This window comes from Chelonia mydas, chromosome 22 (genome assembly GCF_015237465.2).
Source record: "Chelonia mydas isolate rCheMyd1 chromosome 22, rCheMyd1.pri.v2, whole genome shotgun sequence".
Lineage (NCBI taxonomy): Eukaryota > Metazoa > Chordata > Testudines > Cheloniidae > Chelonia > Chelonia mydas.
This window is the reverse complement of record NC_051262.2, coordinates 15,779,233-15,803,060: the sequence shown is the minus strand read 5'-3', so window position 1 is coordinate 15,803,060 and position 23,828 is coordinate 15,779,233. Positions and strand designations below refer to the sequence as shown.

Sequence of the window (23,828 nt, the reverse complement as noted above, 5' to 3'; positions counted from 1 at the left end):
ACCCAGGAGTGAATTAAAGCTTTGTTCAGTGCCACTTGTCATTAAACTTGTTGACTACATTTAAGCAAATTTGAACAGTAAAATACTAAAGCAGAAACTCTGCATCAAGCATCTGCTGCTTCAATTCTGGGAACAGACATCGCTTTGCCCTGTTTCTGGGGGTGAACTTGCAAGACACTTAGCACCCTGCCTTTGCTCCTGCTGAGATAATAGGAGTTAAGGATGCTCATCTCAGGACCAGTTGTAGTAAAACTCTCCAGGATTCTGTCCCATCTGTACTGCTCTTGGGAGAAGCATTAGTGAGATATTTTTATTCCTTCCATCCTCCTCCTTCCCTTTGGTACTTAGCCTGGAGAGTCTCTCACGTGCAGTATTTTTAGCCAGAAGAGTGAGCTGTGTTTATGCTTCATCAGCACTCCAAACATCCAGCAACATCTGGATGGCACTTCTCAGCAGGGACCTTGCAGCCTACCTCTTGCCCCCCAGTACGGACTCAGCTACTGCAGTAGCAAGCAGGATTAGGGCAATGGAGTTCCTGCTGTTCGCTTTCCAAAGGGGCCACTCTTCTAATCTGCTTCTGAGCTCTGCTGCTTTGGCTAGTGCTCGTCTGTTGCTACCCTTGGTCCAGGTGGTGTGAGGTGCACGAATACATGTCATCGATGTATGTATCCTAACATTGCCCCCTCAATGGAAAGGACAGCGTTGATGTCCTTCATGAAGTATTTGTAGGGATGGGTACATCTCTAGCTCGCCATCTCTTCAGAGTTGCCAGGTGTCCAGTTTTCGACTGAAACGTCCTGTCAAAAAGGGAGCCTGGCATTAAAAGTCTGGTTTGTGTGGGGTTGGCAGGCTCCCTACCTGGCCCCATGTAGCTCCCGGGAAGCGGCGATGTGTCCCTGCGGCCATGGGGGCTCCACGCACTGCCCCAGTCCCTCCCTGAGCACCAGCTCTGCAGCTCCCATTGGGTGGGAACCACAGCCAATGGGAGCTGTGGGGGCGGTGCCTGTGGGTAAGGGCAGCGAGTATGCTGCCTGGCCGCCCCTACGCCTGGGAGCCGAGGGACATGTCGCTACTTCCAGGGAGCTCCCCAAAGTAAATACAGCATGGAGCCTGGTCCCTGCACCCCCTCCTGCGCCCCTGCCCCAGCCTTGAGCTCCCTCCTGCACCCCAAGCCAGACCCCTCCCCCTCGCACCCCAACCTCCTGTCTCAGCCTGGAGCTTGCCCCCCCCACTCCCTGAACCCCTCATTTCTGGTCCTGCCCTGAAGTCCGCACCCCCAGCTGGAGCCCTCACTCCCTCCTGCACCCCAACCCCCTGCCCCAGCCTGGTAAAAATGAGCAAGTGAGTGAGGGTGGGGGAGAGTGAGTGACAGAGGGAGGAGGGATGGAGTGAGCGGGGTCTCGGAGAAGGAACAGGGCCTTGGGGAAGGGGCGAGGTAGGAGATGGGGAAAGGGTGTTCGGCTTTGTGCTTTAGAAAGTTGGCAACCCTAGTAAGAGTTCTGATCCTTTTATTACTAAAAGGGGCTTGCAGTCCCTCTAGAAATTTCACAAGAATAATTTTTCTCATTCAGCTTTAATTGCTTCATGGTGTCACTGTGGTTTGTCTGTAGGGTTTCTGTTTCTGGACAAAGGCAGGTAGGATAGGTGCTTTGTAAACAAACCAGTTAGGGGAAGGAAAAGCAAAACCCTACAGGATCCTTCTTCCTAAAATGCCAGAACTGAAACTTTCTGAACTTCACTAAAGCAAGCTTTGGGGAGAAGATTCAAGCAGGCTTCCCACATGCTCCTCAGATAAAGCAGCTCTCCTTTTCCCTTTGCTCAAAGGACACCCAAGAAATGACTTCCCTTTTAGCAACCTTGATAGCGGAGTAGGCCTCGATGGTTGAATATTCTGGCTGAGCCTCCTCATTGCTGCTGGCCAGCAGAAGTCCCATTTTTCCCTCTGTCCCTACAGCTGTCTAGCTTTATATGAAACAAGTATATCTGTGATTTGTGTTCCTGCTGAGCTAATGAGAAAATTCACGGATAATGTGTAGATTTCATGAAATATTCAAAAGGTCTCAGTGTTAACATTTTAAATAAAACTTTTTCCCCTTCCCCCAAACAAGCAAGAGGACTAATCCGTCTCTGTTTATCCCTAGGAAGCTGCACAGTGGTATGAAGACTTATGGATGTGAGTTGTGTGGGAAACGATTCTTGGATAGCTTGCGGCTCCGAATGCACTTACTGGCTCACTCAGGTAGGTTTAGAGACTTCGATGTTCCGTTAGGGGACTGCTGCCTCTGTCATATTGACCCAAATCTATTGAAACTCCCAGACAAACTTTAACAGTGCACGCATGTGTGTAGGACAGGGGATTATTTTAACCATTTTAGAATGGTAAATTATGACTATATTCCCTTTTAATTCCAGAGCCGGTTACATTCATTTTCAGAGGTTTTGTTTTCAGCTCTTTAACTGGGGAAATATTTGCAGGTCCTCAGCAGCCTGGAATAACAGACTTGGACTACTGCATGGCTGAGTGCTATTCGATTGCCTCCATCCACTTCGGCCACGATACTGGAGTGGTTTTCCTGTGTGTGTGTGTGTGTATACCGTATTTGCCACGTACAGGCACCCACTGCAGTTTCATTAGCAAAACTGTTGCAAAATTAGGCACTCCGTCTAATGAATCTAACTATTGGGTTCAAATTATGCAGGCCCTTTAATTAAATAGATATAGAAAGGTTGGAATGCTAAACTAGTGAGAACACGACGTGTTTTGCAAGTTAATTTAGTCTGAAATTCCTATTGGGCATAGAGTCCCATATACAATTAGTTTTTCTATTTAAAAAAAAATGCAGGCAGCCATTGGATCCATTTGCTCAAAGGTAAAGTGTACGTACGAATCCAAGTCTCATTCATTCAAGGGTAAATCACTTAGGGTATGTTCACACTGCTCACGAAGCCTGGGTGCTTACTCCAGTTTGAGCTCATGCCCCATGCTTCCGTCCACGCACACAAATCAGTCTGTCTCGGGTCAGCAAACACTCAAGACCAATTTTCAGAGTAACAGCCGTGTTAGTCTGTATTCGCAAAAAGCAAAGGAGTACTTGTGGCACCTTAGAGACTAACCAATTTATTTGAGCATGAGCTTTCGTGATGAAGTGAGCTGTAGCTCACGAAAGCTCATGCTCAAATAAATTGGTTAGTCTCTAAGGTGCCACAAGTACTCCTTTGCTTTTTACTCAAGACCAAGGCCCTGCAATACTGCTAGGGAGGTGGGTCAGAGCCCAAGTCCCACTGTGACTCAGGTCCAAGCCTTGTCATTTTGCAGGTCTGGACGCGAGACAAGTTGCTGTCCTGTGTCAGAAGGTCTCTGTAGTGTAGTATGGATCATTAGTATGGCTCCAAGACCTGGCTCCAGCAGTCGTAAAGCCAAGTTTACAGACACACAAGTGCAGGCTTGGAAACATCGAGTCCACAAGCCCAGGTCCCACAGACCTAAACTTAGCGTGCAGTGTAGACATAACTGCAACACTACCAAAAAAAATCCCTGCAGCAGTGAGTCTGAGCCTATGTCAACTGACTCAAGCTCGCAGGGCTTGTGTTAGGGAGCTAAAAATAGCACTGTAGACATCCCTGCTCAGGCTGGAGCCTGGGCTCTGAAACCCAGTCAGGGGGAAGGGTCTTGGCCAGAGTAGGAACACCTATATTGTTGTTTTTAGACCTGTGGTGCAAGCCCGAGTCAGCTGACCTGGGCTCTGAGATTCTGCTGTGGGGGTTTTTTGCAGTGTGGACACACCCTTAGAGTCCACATGAGTTTACAAGGCTGCACGTTTGGAGTAATTTTGGAAGGATGCTAGCATCACTGTAGAACTTTCTGCCATATGGTCTGTAGGAATAATCACAGGGTGGAGAGTCAGAAGGCAGTGAGTTCTAATCCTTCCTCTGCTATTCCCTCCCTATGTGGCCTTGGGCAAGTCACTGCACTTTCTGTTTGTTTGTTTTATCTTAGTGCCTAAGAGCCCTAGTCATTGACCAGGCCCTCATTGTGCTAGGCACTGTACAAACACAGAACAAATGGTCCATTTCCCCACCTGAAAAATGGCGATAATTAATACTTACTCACCTACCTCCATAAAATGCAAAGTGTTATAATTCCTGCCAGTGCTTTAATCGTGAATGGTAATAAGTATGAAAGACCAGCTGCAGGATAATTTCCTAACTCAAGTTCATGCATCTCATGGAAGTGCTGCTTCTGTCCTTGTTCTTTAAGCACTGAGAGCGGCTTCTGCCATTCTGGTTGGGTCAGAGTGGGAACCGAAGCACACAGATATCTCCTAGCAGATGACTCCTGGATGGTTGATCATGGATCAGTGAATCTCCTCTGACATACACCAGCAGCACATGTGCTCTAGAGGTCCTGACAGGGCTAGAATAAACACGATCATCTGACCATAGACATGCAGACAAATGTGGGATAAATGAAGAGATTGTGCACAATAAGTACAATCAGTTTTTTCAAATGCTTCATAAATTGTTTTCTGTGGAAGATGAGCACGCGCTGTCTCTCTCTTACTCCTCTGTTTTTTTGTTTTTTTTTTTCCCCTGCAGTCTGTGCTTGGTCCTGGGTATTGACTGCTATATTTCTTTTAGTCTTGATGCATGAGAAATTAGACTTGGAGTGGGAAGAGGGCTGCATGGCACACGGGGAGTAAGACAGCAAGCTCTCGGGCACAATTTCAAAGCTGGCCATAAGGCACCAGTGAACTGAGTTTGAGAGGAACTCAGAATAGTCTCCAAGGGTCTCTTCTCCTTGGCACAGAACTGCCCAGCAACATGGCGTAATTGGCAGCCTTTGTTTAAGGGGGAGGCCTGCGGCTGGAATAAGGGGAGCAGGTCATGAGTGAGATACCCCAGCAGGGCTGGTCACGTAGGGGCTTGTGCAGAGCTAAGCAGTGTTGCGCCTGGCTTTCCCCATTGCTCTGTGTTGATGGAGGGTGGGCAGCTAGATGCTGCAAGAGGACTCGTCATACACATGGTGAGAGTGGTTGAGGAGGGCTGGTTTTTCCTGTCGTGAAAATAGGGGATGATCCCGTTCCATTATATCCAAGCCACTCAAGTCTGGAGGTTTGTTTGGGATTGTCCCAGTCTCTAAAAGAGAAATTCTCCTGACCCAATAAGAGCTTACACCGCTGAGTCCCAGCTTTGAGAGCCTGGCCCTAAATTAGCTGAACTTTCAGCTGTCCCGCGGGGAGGAGTTAGGGGCAGCTGAGTACCTCCCGCGAGAAGGGCATGAATTGGGGGGCGTGGTGCTGCTGGGAGGTGGATGACAGACACTAGAGCCAGGAATCGCGCAGCTGCTATCCAGGTTTCTTCCCAGAGCTCCGGCAATTCACCTTGCTCCCTTCCTCTGGCACCTCTGCCCCTTTACTTATGGGCCTCTCCTCAACATTCAGTGTCAGGTGCACGAATAGTCTTTGGAATACTAATGCACCCCAGAACCCCACTGCACAGTAACCTGGCACAAATACTGAATGGTATTGCGGTAATACCTAGAATGCTTGTTGTGCAAGGCGCTGTACAGACAGAGTGAAGATCTGTTTATTGTTCCTCCTCTCCAACCTCTCTTGTCACCCAAGGCTGACTCTGAACTCCTGGTGCATGACGGTGATCGTAGTCAATTTATTAGACTATCTGCCACACCTGGATCCTCCCACATGCATGAGTTTGGCATTCCAAATGGAAATGAATCCATCCGCTGTCTAGCTGTATTTCCCTGACACCCTGCCTCTCAAAAAACCAAGAGCAATAACTCTTGTACTGCTGTTTTCTTCTGTGTTTGGTCCTGGATATTGACTGCTGTATTTCTCTTAATCTTGATGCATGAGAAATTAGACTTGAAGACTTTTCTTCCGTGTTTCCTGTACCTAGGCTAGTGTTCCTTCATATATATCTGAGAGTCCGCTGTGACTGGCTTTATAAAGAGAGTCCGGTTATAGATTTTATTCTAAAAAATACTAGATATAAATCAATGAAAAGACAATGGCCCCTTTTCATTTCTGCCTTTAAGGCCTGATCCCGCACGCACTTCACTCAGCATGGTCCTTATTCTCAGGAGTAGGCGACTTGCCTCCCTTTGTCCTTCTCACAGTATCAAACACTACTCCCAGCCGTAAGTATTTGCAGGATTGGATCCTCTGATTTGTTGTCATTTTAATTGGGCCAGATTCTGACTGGCGTTACCATCCGGTGTATATTCCCGGAGTCGCTCCCCTGAAGCCAACAGAGTTAATCCAGGTGGCACTTGCTGTGCCCTAGGCAATGGTGCCAGCTGTCTAGTGAGGAATAGACACTGTCCGGGGAGGGTGCGTTGCTTGCCGCCTCTGAGGTCCTGGCTAATACCTGGCATTGTGGCAGGCCGTGTGTACTGCACTTAGCATCTCAGCTGTGTTTTCCCTTCCCCCTCCTCCTCCTCCATCCTCCCCCTTTTTTGGCTTGCGCTGCCTGTGTGTGTTGTTGTCGTTTTGGCCCCATGCCAATCCCTGGCGGGCTGCCAGCCTTGTGGGTACAGTATGTACAGTGAACATTGAGCCAAGTTTGTCATCATACAAGATTAATTTTTTTTCTAATCTGTCTGGGGTTGGGTGAAATCCGAGGGTGGGGGAAGGCAGAAGGAGCTGTTTGAACGCTCGAAAACAGCCGCATTAAATTCCAGCACTGTTATTTATTAAAACACGAGACCTTTGCACCTCTTCTTTTCCTTTCTTCCCCCCCCACCCCCCCCCCCCATGAAATGAGGTCGTGTTGGATCCACAACATGAGGTTATGTTTTCAGTGACTAGCATGCTAAAATTAAATCTCCTAAATCCAGTTTTCATTGTCCAGATGGACAATTTTGTTGAATTAGAAGTTTGCCCTGTAGGAGACCCTTATGATTTGGGGTCCCCCCACACCTCAAAAGGCCGTAGATGATGGCAGTAGTAAATGTTCCATTTAATTGAAGTTTTTCCATTTCAGTCGGAATGTGTTCAACTAATCAAATGTTTGAGGGATACCTGATGGTAAAGAGAAGTTTAATTAATGAACAATAAACTAACGAATTAACTAACGAGATTGTTCTGGCCTGTCCCGGTTCTGTGACTCCTATCAAGGTCGTATTGTACTGTAATGCGGGGGTGGGGGGCGGCGCTTGGGGAGGGATGAGCACTAAATCGGTGCTTATTTTATAACGTACAGTTCAATTCATGTCGTCTTTCACATGACCTGCTGTCAGTTCCGGTGATGTGCTGGGGAAAATCTTTTTTGGGGGTTTCCAGTCATAGGGAAAGGAGAAACGCTCTGATGCAGCTCTGGGAGATCAGTTAGAAAGTTTTTCCTCTCTTTCTCCCACTTTTAGGTTTCTCTGGGAAGCTGAGAGACTGTAGGGCTGGATCTGCAGCTGGTATAAATAGACAGCGCTCCAGTATCTGGCCCTCACTCTGGTGCTAAGTTCAATATCTACCCATTTTATATAGCAGGAAAAAGAGCAAGAGGGGTGAATCTGCACCGTTGCCACCTCTTCCAGTGTTTTCGTCAGTCTCACAATATTTGGTGGTCTTTCTTAAAGCTCCAGCTGCTGAAATTAGATTGCTTGACAAGTTCGGCTTTGTTTATTTTTAAGTTTTCTAGCCCTCAGAGTTGTGGAGAAAAGCTGGAAACTGTGATCATTAAATATTCCAATGCCAGAAGGCAAACAGAACCCAACTGTTGTTTTTTTTTTTTTTTAATCTCATGATTTTTAAGCAAATCACACGATTTTTGAACATTTGGAGTTGGCAGTTGTGCACGTGTTTGACCCATGTCGTCACTTTTATATAAGGAGAAGAAAACACTTGAATTAGAAACGAAGGCTGCTGTGTCTAATTCCATCTCCCTAAAATGTCCTTCCAGATCATTACCCCTTTCTTTTTTTTTTTTTTCAGTCCAGATATCCATTTTCTTTAGTCTTTTGATGCAGTCTTGTCTCTGAGGTCTGGTCATACATCCCATTTTCCTGCTTTTATGAATATGCTCATGGAATGCCTTCCTAAAAATAAACTTTAACGAGTGCTGGAGCTCAGTTATGAGGTGTGTGGGCTCAGTGCATGAAATACTGGGGGGAATTCTAAGCCCTGTGCTAGGCAGCTAAGTTTAGAGGATCCCTTCTGGCCTTCGAATTTGATGTTATGAATGCTCTCACTGAACTGGTCTATAAAGCCATTGTCCTCGCCATATCAAAACCCACCTCTGCTGTGACACCTGCTACTAATGGCCAGGAACAGGTGCAGGGGATGGTTTGATACTGTTCTGTTTTTTAATGATAGTTTTGTCCCCATCCATCCTCCCTTTGCATATGGTTTTCCATTGACCTGAGAGCTCTTTGGAACTTGGCTCATATATTCCTATCTGAGTGGATAGGCCATAGCACTTACTACTGGTGTAGTGCAGAATGTGGATCATAGGCAAATAGAGCTAAAATGCTTACATGTATGGGGGTTGTTGTGACACTGTGAAAAGCAGAGAGGGAGAGAGTGGGGACGTGGTCTGGAGAAGTGCGACCCTCCATTTAGGAGTGTGTTTCTCATGGAATAGTGTGTGCATAAGTATTGCATGTATGTATAGCATAATTATAATCGTTACAGAACTGCAAGGCAAACCCTATTGTTAATACTGTGTTCAGGGTGTTCTGGCAATGTTAACTTGGCAGTATTACACATGCAGTATATTTTAAGCTAAAATATGGTATAAATGTAGTTTATTTAGGTTTACATTTAATGAGGGACAAAGTAGTTAAGAGCCTTAAATGTGTTCCATAGGGTTGAGTTAAGGTTGCTCTCTTAATTAGAGGTGGGTCTTAAGAAACGTTAAAGTTTAAATCTTTTTCCTCCCAGGAAAAGAAAAGAGGGCGGGAGGCGGGAAAGGAAAAATCTCAAGCTATTTGGAACATACAGTTTACATGCTCCATTGACTTAATGAGCAGAGTTTGAGTTCTCTGAACCAACAAATGCTAGCTACACATATATGCATCTCTTTTTAAGTGACTGTGTATAGCCTTGATCCAAAACACCTCTGCATGCTCAGGTTGCAGTTAGCAAGTCGCCAGCATTGGGCTTCATTGTAGACTTAAGTTTTTTTCTTCAAACCACACCAAGGCCTAGTTGTTACGGAGGAAGATGGCCAGGGCAAATTCCATGCTTCCAGCTTCAGCTATTGGTGCTTGTAACTTTTGTTTATGAGAGAATGGTTCCCCGCCCCCAGTCCAAAATGGAGATGAGGAGAGTGCAAACAGAGCCCCCATTTCCTCCCCCCGCCCCCAAACAAAACACTTCTCCTCCATGTAAAGACCAGTCCTGGACTTAGTGAGCTCAGAAGGGGAATGTTTCAAAAAGTTACCAATGTATTTAAACGAGAGATTGCCTCAGGAGGCACCCATTGTAAAGAGTGTGTTGTGTGTGAGAGACTTTCTAATCACACTTTCTAATCCACTGATCCATCATGCAATCCCAAACAGGCAACGCCAAGGAACACTGCTTGCAAAGGTGTGATTCCTTCTTTTAATTATTGTTTTGAACGCTCAGGTGTTCATTCAAGATTTAGTAACCCTGCACTGGCAGATTCTCAATCTTAAAATAATGCCCTAAGCATGACCGTGTTGTTTGTTGACTTAATTCCATTGTGCTGCTTAGCAGGTCAGTGACTGTGACGTGGCCCAGGGCAGCGGAGAGTCGCATTTCCGGCCAGACTGCTGCTAATGACACAGTTGTGGCAAGGAGACAAAGGTGGCCAGTCTGGGGTTATGTGCCTAGAAATGACTCCTAAGCTGCAGCCAGCGTTCACCTCTGAGCAGGCCTCAGGCTGCCTGTTGATTTCAGTGAAGGAGAGGCAAGTCTGCCCACAGCCTGGCCCTACTGAACTAAATCCTGTTTGTGGCACGTAGTGTCACAGCCAGAACTAAAATTCCATGGCATCTCATCTTTAAGGAGCACAGGAATTCTGCCTGTGGGGGGCGGTGGTAGTAATTTTTATCTTGCACCCTGTTTTAAGGGCAGCCAAAATCTGAGCCCAGCTTTTTAGCCACTAAGAAAAGTTGACCTGGCTACAGTGTGGGGAAGGGTTGAATTGGGATTAGGGACATGCAGGGGGTTAGAGAGCTCTTGAGGATGGGGGGAAGCCAGTCCCTGGAAGTGTGTGCGCACATGGTGTGGCGGTGAGATGAGATTTTGGGATCTTCTTCTCCCAGGTTGCTATTGCTCTAGCACTAGTAGGATTCTGACACCCGAAGCAGAGAAGCTGCCTCTTCCTTCCTTCCGTCCAATGTATAATCTGCATGACAGGAAGGCGAGGTGATGCAGGCGTTCTGACTTCAGCTGTTGATGTGACAAGAGAAAAGGAGAATCCTGACAGCTGAAATCTGGGGCCTGGCATCAAGGAGCAGAAAGGTTGCAACAAAAGCAGTGGCAAAATGCGTGGTGCAAAGATGCCCAAGGTTCACTAGCCACCTCCTTTCATTGGCTGTGTTGTGCAATCACCAACCCTGTGCCCTCCCCCGCTCTGCTGGCGTGCCCCACGATCGTCGTGTGTCCTAGTGGGCTGGTTTTATCCAGCCAAGATCTAAAGCTGTGGTTAATTCATTTGCTACCAGTCTCTAATAAATGTAAACTTTTCTTCCTCTTCATGTTCTGCGCTTATCTCCTTATTAAGCGTTGAGCTACAGAAGATGTTTTCTCGTGAAGTATCTGAGATGTTCATCTTGGAATTAAGCTGCCTCCCTCTCTGGTGCCTTTTAAAAATGTTGTTGTTTGCTGAAGTCAGTGTGTGCATCAATGCAAAGTTAAGAAAAAAGGGAAGCGCTGAGATTCTTTGGAGATTGTTCACCCTCCCTCTTCCCCTTTCCCCCTCCCTTTTTGCATTTTGGCTGGCATCCCAAATTTATTCCCAGAGTGATGTCATCGGCTTGCCGGCAGGTCTGGATGTTCTGCCAGCATTCCAGAGAGTTTATGATCATTCGCAGATGTGCATCCAAGAACACACTGTACCCAAAGCAGAAATTAATGCAGGCTTGACTGCTGTCCAACCCTCATACACAGGAGAGAGGAAAAAAAGAAAACAAACTGTTTAATGCTGTTTATAAATTATACACTGGCTGATGAAATATACATTTCTTTTCCCCCAGCCCCTCCCTGCCTTCCTTTTCTGCCTCAAGAGTCTAAGATGAGACTGGAAGAATATGGTTTGCTTTTTAGCTCCTGTTTTGGCTGGAGTCCTAGCCCCTGCTGCTGATCCAGAGCCAGGGTATTTTTCCCCTTTACCTGATGAAATACGTTTATTTTGCAGCCATCACTACTCCTCCCCCTCTTTTGGATGCTTTTTGTTATTCAAGGTGTTCTGCTAAGCATTATGCATCGAGTGTAATGCCAGGACCCATTACACCATAGTGTGCTCTGTAGCAAATAAATCTTATGCACATCTGTCTACATTAATACTGCTAAATATATGTGATCATCCTACTGTAACCCATTTTCTCTCTGGTTTCTCATCATGCATGCGAGATGGGAAAGTTCTGAAAGTTCACTGTAGGCTGCGGTATTAGAAAACATTCCCTCCCTCCTGAAAAGGAGAACATAAACATGCTCAGGACTCTGCATCCAGATTTGGGGTGACGTTGCTGATCAAACCATCCTCCCCCTCTCCCCAAGATGCGTTCTTTAAATTCCTCCCCATGTTGTGTGCAATCCATTTACATGGCTTTTGTGTTTTTTAATACTGCTAATGTTTATCATTTGCCCAACAGGCTTGACACATTTTGTTTCCTGTAGAGTATCGCAGCTTTAAAGCCCCCTTGTTGCTAAGTAGCAGCCTCCCTGTACTGTAATGGGCTGATTTTGTATTCTGTTCAGCACTGTATCTTATTTTTGTATGCAAGACAAAGTGTTTTGATGGAGGACGATTGCAGAAGTGTCTGGAGGCTGTTTGGAGTTTTATGGGCTGTACAGTACACTGTGTGCTTTCTGAACAGAACACAGGCTGTTGAATTTTGGATTGGATTTGTCATTTTTTCCCCTCTGAGAGGAGGCTGTCAGATAGAACATTACTTGAAGGGTGGAGAGAAAAGTGGAAATTGTGTAATAACCTCTATTTTTCGCTAAACCGAAATTATTTTTTTAGTCCCAAAATAGTCCCACAAATTCATAAGCTGCTATGGGGGGAGGAACAGGCTAATGAAGTTGATGATATGACATGGTTGGTGCTTAGTCAAATGCCTTTCCGTCTCTTGTATTCCTTTTCTCTGAATTCTAAGCTTTCCCCTTCATGTGGGGTTTACTTCTTTTTAAATGGCTGGTGGGCTGGCGGGAGTACTTTTTTTAGAGGCGGGACACCAAAGGGCCAAAATGCTCCAGACTTTACAAAAGCCCTTAACTTTTTTTCCCTTGCTGTCCGACCATGACGGGTAGGTAAGTTGGGAGGCAGAAGCCATGTTGTGGGTGACACCCAGACATGCTAAACTCCAGGACTACATCTCTAAAATGGCATTCGGGGCAGAACACAAGCCAACCAAAACCCAGGAACTTGGGAGCAGCCAATTCCTCACTCAGTGCTGACCTTTGCCCTGCTTGCAAGTAGGTGACTCAGAGTCTGCTGCAACATGGCACAGAAATGCTTCAGTACCTAGGCACGAGGGCAAAGTTGGTTGGACAGAATTAGCAGCCTGACCTCTGTGCCTTTCTCAGTTTCATTTGCACTCTGGATGAGGGCATGACTCTGGCATCACACCTACACAGCCCATCTCTGAAAGCTGAATCCTCTATTGGACCTGAATGTTTTAAGGAACAAGCCCAAACAATTAGGTGCTTTTCTTCCCTCTTTCTCCATTCCAATTTGACTTATTTCATAGAATCATAGAATATCAGGGTTGGAAGGGACCTCAGGAGGTCATCTAGTCCAACCCCCTGCTCAAAGCAGGACCAATCCCCAATCAAATCATCCCAGCCAAGGCTTATTTGACCTATTAGAATGTGATTTGGAATGATGGTAGTTCTTCCTTTGACCTAGCCCTTGTGATGCTTCTCTGTTGGCATGGTTTGCGCAAAGGGGTCACCTCTTAAAAGCTCTACTTACATGTTGCATGAAAAACAAAACCCATTTTCCTGTTTTGGGAAGAACTCCCTTCAATTGGGTGAAGTTTGTGGATGAATGTCTTGTAAGAATTCTTCTAAAATCAGCAAGTGTAAAAAGCTGCTGAAATTGTTCAGGTCTATTCGGACGCACTGGGTATGTGAGACTTGCTGCCATTTACTGACTAGGTGTCGGAAACCATTTGGAAAAAGATTTTTAGCCACGTGTCCCCCAAAAGAGCCATCCCTCCACCACCCAGCCATAAATTTTCAGCTTTGTGGGGGGAAATAGGAAAGGGGAGTTGGCAGCACCTTAAAATTCAGAAATTCCCAAAGGAGTGTTTCTTCAGGGAACCCCAGCTCTAGTCCACAACACCCAAAGCATTATTGAGAGAATATAAGTGATTCTGCTCTCATAGTGGTGTAAATCAGGAGTTATTACTTCATCCGTGCAGAGATCAGAATCAAGTCAACATGTTACATCTCAGTAGCGTGAAAGGGGATGGGAGCCAATGACACAATTTTCACTGGGTGTTTTTATCTACCTATCTACCTCAATTTATAACCCTATACTGGAAGCTGAGAATGTAGAAACCATTCAGACCATCTTGAGAGAGTCCCTCTTGGGGAATGCCAAAGCTTCTGATTCTGAGCATTTGTCCCTTATACAACTACAAAGCCTGGGTGGTGGCTCTCTACCCATAGTCCTAGACCACATTGGGCTTTCAAAGGCATTCCTGGTTGTCTGTGGATTGAAATATCTTGTAAAATCAATTGATGGATGGGAACTGGGGAGGTGGATAAATGCAAAGAGTTTTCTCTTGCAAAGGGGCCTTCGCTTCATGTCGGGGAGTTTGCTGGGCCTTTGGCGAAGGGAGTTGGTCCATGCCAAGATGTTATGAAATGAACTGTGAAATAAAAATGTCAGTCCACCCCTAAATTTGAGATGCTGTGAGAAATTTAGGTTGTGCACTGTGCCATTGCTGGGGTAATGTGGGAGCACAGGCAATGTCCAGGAAACATGCTCTGGTCACACCGTCAACCTCACAGCATGTGAAGGTGGTTATCCAGACACCCTTTATGTGAACCATTCAAGAGGCTTGAACAATTGTCTAAACATCTATAACAACTTGCTACAGATCTAATTGTGCGGAACCAAAAGCACCACCACTGTACAAGGCTATTTGTGGGGCGGCTTGGAATCTATGTGTTGCAGAAAGAGGGCTGTGTAGGTTTTGAGTAGAGGGTGGGCTGGGTGTAAGTCAGAAGCCACAGGGTTTTTTAATCTACATGGCCAAGGTGTCCTTATGGATGCGGTGATCTCCCACTGAGCCTGGGTGCTATTTTTCTTCCCTGATGATCTTTTCCCACCTTCTGAGAGCAAATAAGAACATTCAGGCTGATCTGAAATGCATGCACTAGTCAGCCAGATTGTCCCAAAGATAACAGTAGATGTTTATAAACCTGCTTTAAGCAGCATAAACCACTATGATTATGCAGGAAACGGTATTCAACAAGCTCAAGTTGGGTTGGGTGGGGGCTGCTTTTATATCCCAGGCAATTGTACAATGAGGGTTACATGGAAGCCGAAAATTGTTCCTTTGCTCTAATAGCACAGCACAGACCATTACCTTCCAGATTTAAAAACGAAATGAGCTCATCATATCTAGTGACTTACCCTGACATTCATGCTCAATTTAGAAGTCTGTCTTTACCTTTTAAAACCTATGCTTTTTATTTTTCTTATATTCACTGATTACTTTTTTTTAATACTAACCCCCATCCTCCCCCCTCCCCCCCCAAAAAAGCAACCTTTTGCATTTTCCGATCACAGAAACTATTCTTGGTTTCCTTCTTTTGGCCCTTGGATGTATTTTTGACATAAAATACAAGACATTTTTATAACTGTCTCTTCCACTTTGGGTAAAATAGAGGAAAAGGGAAAAAATAATAATAATAAAAAAAACCCACAGCGGCTTTATGTGGGCAAAAGAAGAAAACAAGAGAATGGGGTAGAGAACAGGCTAAATTTAAAATTGTAATTGGCTGACTTCCACAGGCTTGCGGGTGTTTTAATGACTCATAATAACTTCATTTAAAACCAGCTGAGCAGAAAATAGATTGGAGAGGAGCCTCAGGCCATTATGGATTTGTGTTTTTTGTTGTTTTTTTTTTGGTTTTTTTTTGACAAGCTCTGTTTTCGGCAGCCAGGAAGGTCCTCATAGAGGGCTTGGCTGTTTTCTCTCTCCTAGAGTTGGTGGTCTGCCCAAGAGAGATTGTATAGAAACCAGTTTTTTTTAACTGATTAAAAATAGATGCCTTGAGGTATTATTTTAGCATCAGTGTTGTTTTTTTTTCTTTGTACTTTTGATGTGGTAAATGGAACATAAATACAATTGTTTTTGAAATTACTGAATTAATTAGGTAGTAAAGTGACAACAATGCATAAATTTACTTTGCAATTTAAAAAAAAAAAATCCATATTTCCGTTCCGCATTCTTGTTATGTACAGCATTTCAAAAAATGTGAGGTTATATATTAATCTCTTGTGTTTTAGAAGGGGGTGGGAATATATTTATTATACGTGAAACGCTCACTGGTGAGTTGTGGAAATACAGTTAGAAGGGAATCCTGTATTCACTTAGTCATTCAGATTCCTTTCAGCCTCCTTGCACTAGACACAATGCCAGAGGAGTAAGTGTTATCACCTCCTTTTATTTTAAAGTAAATGGGCGAAATGTTTTGAAGGAATGCACTCTCCAAACGCTTGCTCAAACTCGGGTACATAATATGCCACGCTTTGGGATTAAAATGAAACACCTACGCAGCAATCAAGTTTAGTGTTGAAAACAGTGGGTTGAGGGTTTTTTGGGCCTTCAGGGCATGATGAAAGGAAGTGGGTCTAACAGCTGTCATTTCCCAAACAGCCCAGCCAAGGCTAAAGCTTTCCCCTGTCAGAGAGAAGAGGTTCCCCATTCTGCTTACAGATGGTCATTGGTGGCTGTTACTTAAAAAACCACAGGAGCTTATTTCTATAGCTGAGTAGGGTTTTTAGCTGTCCTCCTTCTATTGACTTTTAATGGGAGTCAGAAAACTTAGAAAACACCTTATGCAATTCATTGAAAATTCACCCCAGGTCTGTGAAGAGAACCAGTGAAGAATGATGGCATGATGTTTTTGCCAAGTCTTCGAGGCGGGCTTGTAACCAACAAATGTGGTTTGGGTAGTATCCAAATAAAGAAAGCTCTGGTGTAAAGCCTACTTTGGAATCTATCGCAAGCATACTGGATGCAATGCATTGAGAGAGAACAGAAGTCCTGGAATTCTGGACTGCTTTGGTGATCTTGTTAGAGCGACCTTAACATGCTTGGGAGCTTTGTTTATTTTTTCCCTGTTTCTAGGCAGTAGTAAAGCACTTAGTGGCTGCATGCAAGCCCTGAGTTGGATGTTGTCCCACCTGATCCTGGTGAAGAGGATGAGGATGGTACCTGAATGCAGTTGACCGGAAAACTGCAAAGGTCTTAAATGAATACCATGAGCAAGACTTCATGCAATCCTGTTGAAAAATCTCTCTTCACCAGGCTGAGTTTTTTGATGAATTAGAGGGGCTTCTCCTGGGCTCTGCAATGAGCTGTGGGGCTGGGCTGAATTAAAGTAACACCAGGAAGGTGAGAAATCTGGAGAGAATTCCATTCCTTTAACCCAGGGAAAGTCCTTGTCAGATTCTTCTGTGGCTTACACCCTTCATGCACCTGCAAGTGATCTCACCGCGATAGCCCTGTAAGTCAGGGTGGAATATGCCCTGTAATTGTCAGAGCATCAAGGAATCCTCTTGCAGACAGATTCCTGTAGACAGGAAGACCTCTGGTAGCCCTTTGACACAAAGACGCTGCTCCTGCCACTACTGTTCTCTAAGGCTGTGCCTGTCATCCAATTCCTGTGGATAAAAATTGCAACCCTTTAATGCGGAAGCATGTCGTTTTCTGTTAATCTCTTCCCCCCGTCGTAGCCTGTCTTCTGTCTTTCTCCTCTCTGCCATCCCCATAAAAGTTTATCACAGTCAGGGATGGTTAAATGGGTGCAGGAAAACAGTGTTTTAGTAAACTGTAAAATTAGTTGGGAAGGTTAATGAGGCATTACTTGTCTGCCTTTGTAGGAAAGGCAGGTTTATGAAGGTAGCTGAACACCTAAGCGGAGGAGTGGACTTGCAGCATTTAAAGGCAAAGGGGTCCTTTCATAAACCCCTGTTTGAACAGATGTGCTCAGTCTGTCATCTTGATAACATTTATGGCTCTAAGTGAAATCTAGTAGAAGCAGGGAGGGGGTGGAAGAGCGCTTAAAACACGGTGTTTGAGGTAGGAACAGTCGGTTTCATCTTCATGTTGTATGTTGGAAACACACCTCTGGATGCTCTGTGCTGCCAAGTAGCAAAGGGGCGTGAGAGTCAGAGTTACCAACAGTGCATTTCCATACCCACAATTTTCAGGTCCTCTATTACATCTCAAACGCTTCTGTTTTCAAGCCCCAATTTGAATGTCATTCTAGATGTCAGGTACATTTTAATGTTCAGGACATAATACAGTAAAAACAGTTATACACACAGACCGTTCTCCTGGCTAAACAAAACAGAACAATAAAAAAAGCTAAGCACAGCCATTAAGCGCGATGGGGAAAAATTCTGTCTTGAAAGTCAAGCTTCTAAGAATATATATTTTTACTCTGAAAATGCCACTGCCGTATTTGTAATGCAACACCTCAATTATGGTGAAAGGGGGTAGAAATCAAAGCTATGAAACAGCCAAGGATCTTTAGATCCACTGCCTGAGCCACAATTAAGGTTTCAGAAACACCAAAGGCAAGCCAACGAGTGTCATTTTTAACCAGTTAGAACATTTTACTACTTCCTAACATCAGAAGTGTTAAAACTGGAGAGCCTATTTCTTGTCCTCAATAAAGTAATTAAACTGAATGAGTGTTGGGAAGTATTATTAGGTTGATAGTGACTAAAAATAGAAAAGCTCTCTTTTCAGATCAGCGGAGGTTTTCTGAAGACGGAGTGCTATCCTAGTGGTATCACTTAACCAGGACCCTTAAGCTGTGTCTTTGAGACTCAGGCTATTTTACAGAAGATGTAGTCAAATGATAAGGCTTGCTGCTTGCTTTATTCTAAAGTCAGAGTTGAACCAGACAGCTGGCAGTTGATCAATTGTCTCTGCATTTTGCAGTGTAAACGCCCAGGGGAGTCTGAAGGATTCTGTTCTTTCTTTTAAATGAATTAAAAATAGTGAGGGCTTAGGGAGTGAAATTTTGGGGTGCCTTTGGTTTATTAAGCAAAAATCACCAAGGGCATTTTCATCTTTATCTGCAGCTTCTGGCAGGTACAGTGGCCAGATCTCAGCTCTGTCGGCAAAGCTCCATTGAATTCAGTGGAGCCACACAAGCTAGGGGCCTGGTTCTGTATATGTAACCAACTCATTGGTGAGTCTCTCTAAGGTAACCACCTCTCCTGTGGAAGGAAAGGAACAAGGACTGGGGCTGGCAGACAGGCTGGGAAACTCTGTCAAATGCCCATTTACGTTGTGAAGGCAAGTGGGTTACATGGGCACATATCCCATTGATATTGGGTGCAGAGGCAAGGAGGAGTTGAACGCCAGGGTAGCATCTGGTTGTATTGCACAAGAACCCACAAGATTATCTAGAAGATCTACGGGAGACAGGTTTTGTTGGTTGTTTTTGTGTTTTATCTTTCATAATCCCATAATCATTCCTGCACATTGATGCATGCAGTTTCCAGATCATGGTTCAAGATGGAGAGTCCAAAATCGAGCTGGATAAAGCCTATTTGAAGAATTCTAGCACAGATTAACTGAACAGTCAATGAGATTGGTGTGTTACCCCTGGTTGTGCCCAGAAGTTTCGTGAATTCGGTGAATATCCCAGTCCAAACCGATATTCCTTTTTGCCTGCATCCTGGTGGTTGTGTGGGCAGCTAGAGCAGTAGAAGGAGAAGGATATCGATATCAATATGCTCATATTGTAGGAGGAATGCAAAGGGTCAGACTGCCTGGTAATCAGTAATTGGAGAGGGGCAAGGTGTGTGCCTCAGTAGCTTTTCTCCTATGTGCAGGAGCATTGTGCACCAGCAGTGAGTTTAGCAAACAGAAAGCCCTAGATACTAGTTTGTGGATCTGGTTTCCTATGGGGCCCCATAAGACTTAAAAAGTCGCTCATGCTGTGTAATTACAACAGTGGGCCTGTCCCCATGAGCTTGCGAGGTAAACCTGTCCAACTAGAACCAGAAAAGCATAAAACCTTCTTGCAAGTAGAAGAAGGAAACTGCCTCAAGGCTTGCAGCCATGTTACAGTGGTTTGAGGCCTTTGGAAGTTTTTGGTCTCAATTCCGGGAGACAGAAAGAGAAGCTGCCACAAACTCGCCACCATTCTACAGATCAGTACCCCAGATGAGATGAGGAGCTTGGATACGTTATTCTTTTGTCACCTTGGTAACATCCAGAGGAGAGCAAAAGACCCGGGGACCATCTGTGGGGTTTTTTTTGGTAGTTTGTTTTGTTTTGTTTTGTTTTTTGTATAGCTATACCGGTAAAATGAAGTGTAGACTAACGCTCTCCCACTTGTATGGAGAGAGTCTACCACATTTCCCCAGTAATTTGGTAGCTAGACAACAAATCATTAGACCTGGTTCCCAAAGAAAAGTGAGATTCTGTACATGAATATTAAGAAATGACTGTATTTGGGACACACATTTTGGTGGTTTTTTGATAATCCACCCTCTTTATTTCTCTTCGAATTCTAGGTCTTGGAAGAAACCAGATTGTAATAAGCAAGCCACCTGTGAGTCTGTCAGCTTTGTCTTAAGACTATGATTTTCCTATGTGCCCCTTCTTTGTCATGCTAAGAATGTCAAAAGCTGCAAGTCTAGCTTCCATTTGATTGTTATGGCTCAGGCTTACTATTTCAGGCTGCCTTGCCTAGTTCTACTAGAATGACTTTAATGTGGTCTTGCTAAGCTGCTGGAACTGTCTGGGTCCGAGCAGATTCAACCGGTGCTAGAAAATCCCTGGCTGCCAGGTTCCTTTCGGAGTTTGCCCAGATGTGCTGGAGTGCAGTTTAAAACTTGGCGCTCTTGGCCAAGTATTTTTAAGATGTTCCATTTCAAGCATGTTCATCAATTCCAGTTTGATCTTATTAGCCACGTGCCGATGAACTCTTTTTTTCTCTCTCATCCACAAAGATTGTAGTGGTTCCTTTCATAATTGCCTTTTGCAGCCTTGCCAGAAGAGTCACAGCTTTATCAGAGACCTGGTTTTGGGGAGCTGCTCCTGTATAACTTCCGAACCCGGTGGTTCTGCCTGTTGCTCTGATAGCGCCTAGAGGTCCCTAATGAGATCCGGGGGTCCATTGGGCAGGCATTGTACAAACCCACAGTAAGAGACCGACAGGCCCTGAAATGGAATGTTTTGCCTGAATAAAGTAAGTAAGTGTGTGTGAGTGAGTGAGAGAGAGAGGGAAACCAAGACACATTATTAGTAAAGCACTACTAATAAACAAAAATATTCAACATTCTGTGGGGCAGGGACCATCTTTCCCTTCTACCACCTTTTCCCTCTGTACGTGCCTTGCACAGTGGGGCCCAGATGCTTCACTTGGATGGCTACATGCTAACACAATACAGGCAGTAGTCGGTTCAGTCAAGGATTCGCGCTTAGTCTTCACTTTCTCAACGTTTAAAGGAACCCCCTGTCCCAAATGACAGTCTTCCTTAATTTTGACCAAGAGAATAATAGGGAGGTGCAGTATATAGACACAGATGTTTCCTCTATTGGCTACTAAGTCTCATTCTTCCAAGGCCAAAAAGTGATGCTGGCCTGTTACAAGCAGGCTTATGTGCTGAAACCTTGCTAGGTGGTACCTGGTGCTCATCCTCTTTCTTGGCTGCCAGACTCCCTACCCCTAATGCCAGCGTTCCTAAGGCACAAAGGTTTTTCATGTTCAGGTTTTATGAGATAATGGTGTTCAAGTGCTGAAGCAGGCTTCGCTTTACTGTCGTGTTTGGAAACATCACTCAAAATAAGCAGTTCTTAATTTTCATCCACATTTATGCTTGGATTATTTATTTCCACTGCCGCCACTCCCTCTCCAAAAGCCAGCAGAAGCTGTCTCTTATCTCTTGCTTGTTCTCTGTGGGCACTGGTGACCACGAGGGTTGTTTTGGGGAGGTACAATTAGTGTCTCTGGGGCTGTGGAGAAGGGGCTATAGCTGTTTCTTACGTTCAGGGTGATGGAATAATGCTGAATGAGAGGGTGAGGAGTATGGAGATTTGCAGCCAGTCTAGGGGACAGCAGTGACTATGCAGAATCCTGCTGAATGGAAAAAGCAGCCGCTCCATTGTATGTTTATGCCAGTCCTTTGCAGCACAGACCTTTATTAGGCAGGGGCTATAAATTTACTTGTACAAATATAAATGTAAGCCTCTGAGACTTCTGTGCCAGTTACAAGGCATGCTCTCCATCACAGCTGACCCTTGGCAGCATGCAAAGTTCCATCCCGTTGGGTAGATCATCTGAAGATATATACTGTAGGCAATGCAAACCCCTTACTAAAAATACCCCAAACAATATTTACATTTCCATGGACTAATAGTTTCTCTAGGTGTTTTCTTAAGTAACACCAGAACCTTTTTGATGTATTGCTCTCAATCATGACCTCTCCAGAGCTCTCTTTAATAAATATCTCCATTTTTTCTAAACCCTGTTATAATAAGCTCAGATGTTGGATGACATTTTTCCTGGTGACTCACATATTAAAATTAACCTTGAACTATTTACATGCTCAATCACTGCATTCTCTTCTCTCTGCCCCCTTCCCCCGCCCGAGCATGTGTACATTACAGGAATTCTGGCTCTGCATCAATTTTTGTTTTGTTGATTAAAAAAAATTCCCTGCCTGGAGTACACATCTACTTGAGTGAAAGAACACACAGTACTGGCCTTTTGAAATTGGCAGGCAGTGTACTGTTCCCTGACTGATAAGAGGTACTGTAAATAAAACTGTACAGCATAGCCTGTTGTAAAATGCCCTATGTCTGTACTTATTGTTCTGACAGCTTATGCTTTTTTGGGGTATGCTGTTTTGGTACACTCTGTACTTCCTTATGTAACCAAGCATGCATATCTCATCAGAACATTCAAGATGTTTATTTTAAAATCTCAAGGAATTTTTCAAACCCTCCATTAGATGCTGGCAAGCTCTTTATTTTCTTGTTTTGCATTTATAATATTAGTCTTTGAGATTTTTTTCCCCCCTTTTCTCATTCGAGTTGCATCTCTCAATTTTTGTTTGTGGGTTTTGGGGTGGCATATGGGGGTTAGCAGTAGTTCTGTCCAAGGCATATCAAAGTACATGAGCCAACTTCTCCCAGAGGGGCAACATTTTTCCGTTGCTTTGCAAAAACTGCCTATTGAGCCTGGAAAAATGAGTAAGATTTTCTACTGTTGTCTGTTTCCCAGCTTGTCTTGATGGTTATATCTCCTCTGAAGATGGGGTGGAGGCGGTTGGCTTGTTTGCTTCTCCAGCCCAACAAGACTCTGCAGTCAGGCTTCGGTAGCATCATAGCCTTGTGGGTTTGTTTGTGTCCTGGTCATACAGCATTGTAGCGGTCAGTCCCCGTTCAGATTTCTTTGGCAGATTTGTTTGGTACATACAATGTCCTGACCCACCTACTCCTGACCCTTGATGAACATCTTGAGACTAAAGAAGGACCTACCCAATCAGGGAATTTCATCTTCCACATGGGCAAAAGACACAACACTGCTATACTTGGGTCAGGGAATGCTTCAAATAAGCAGGTTCACAGCCATAAGCAGTAAACATCCAGGTCTTAATGGTGTCCAGGACAAGTGGAAAACAACCTGAAGGTGTTTAAGTGATGACCTATTTTCTGTGTTGCCTTAGCTGATGTGGTACGTTATTGAAACTTGCTGCTGTATCGGGTTGATGTAACTTCCGGGGTAGTGCCTCCCGTTGGGGGTTTGAAGGAGTTTGACACATCTGCGCACTTTCTTTGCACCAGAGACTGTTTACTATACATTATGTGCTTTCCTTGCACGTTGTTCAGTGGCTTCATACTTCAGGATACCTTGGCCTATCCATTGTTCACCAATTGCTTTTCAAAAAGTTTATAGAACTAGGCTGTATTAATTTAAACCTGGACAGTGCAGTGCAAGTGCTTATCAAAGCTGCTTCTATTTTAATAAAGCACAGCACAGAAACTTAACAAGGTGTTCTGTATATCAGAGGCTCCTAGGAAGTTAGAGGCTGAAAGCGTCTATTAGACCAAAGAGTATGTCCTTCCCTTTGAGTTCAGGATATAATCCTCCAATGGAGGTAGCCAATACTAAACTGATACTGCACTTGATTGAAGCTGGAAGGCAGGGCTGCAATGCTAATAATGCATGTCTGTATTTATAAGCCAGGGCAAACTATTATATCTGATATAATTAATGGCCTGATTTTCAGAGTTGCTGAGCACTCCTGAACTACCATTGAGTTGAGTGGCTGTCTGGGGTTTTGAGCCCCTCTTAGAATCAGGCTATTAAAGCCCTGCTATACATCTGCCTACATGTTTTCATTTTTGGCATGCCATCCGCTCAAACTGGCTTTCTGCCTACTGCATGTATCATTTTATCCATTTT

The 23,828-nt window shown here is 44.6% G+C and overlaps 1 protein-coding gene across 5 annotated transcripts in view; it reads left to right on the top strand.

Moving 5' to 3' along the window:
- ZBTB16 (zinc finger and BTB domain containing 16) overlaps positions 1–23,828 on the top strand; it is a 210,809-nt gene that overhangs the window by 113,100 nt on the left and 73,881 nt on the right. For all 5 annotated transcript variants that reach the window (XM_043534259.1, XM_043534260.1, XM_037882476.2 and 2 more), the window contains one exon: positions 2,142–2,239. In XM_043534259.1, the coding sequence (XP_043390194.1) occupies positions 2,142–2,239 (98 nt within the window). The remainder of the gene's footprint in view (positions 1–2,141; positions 2,240–23,828) is intronic.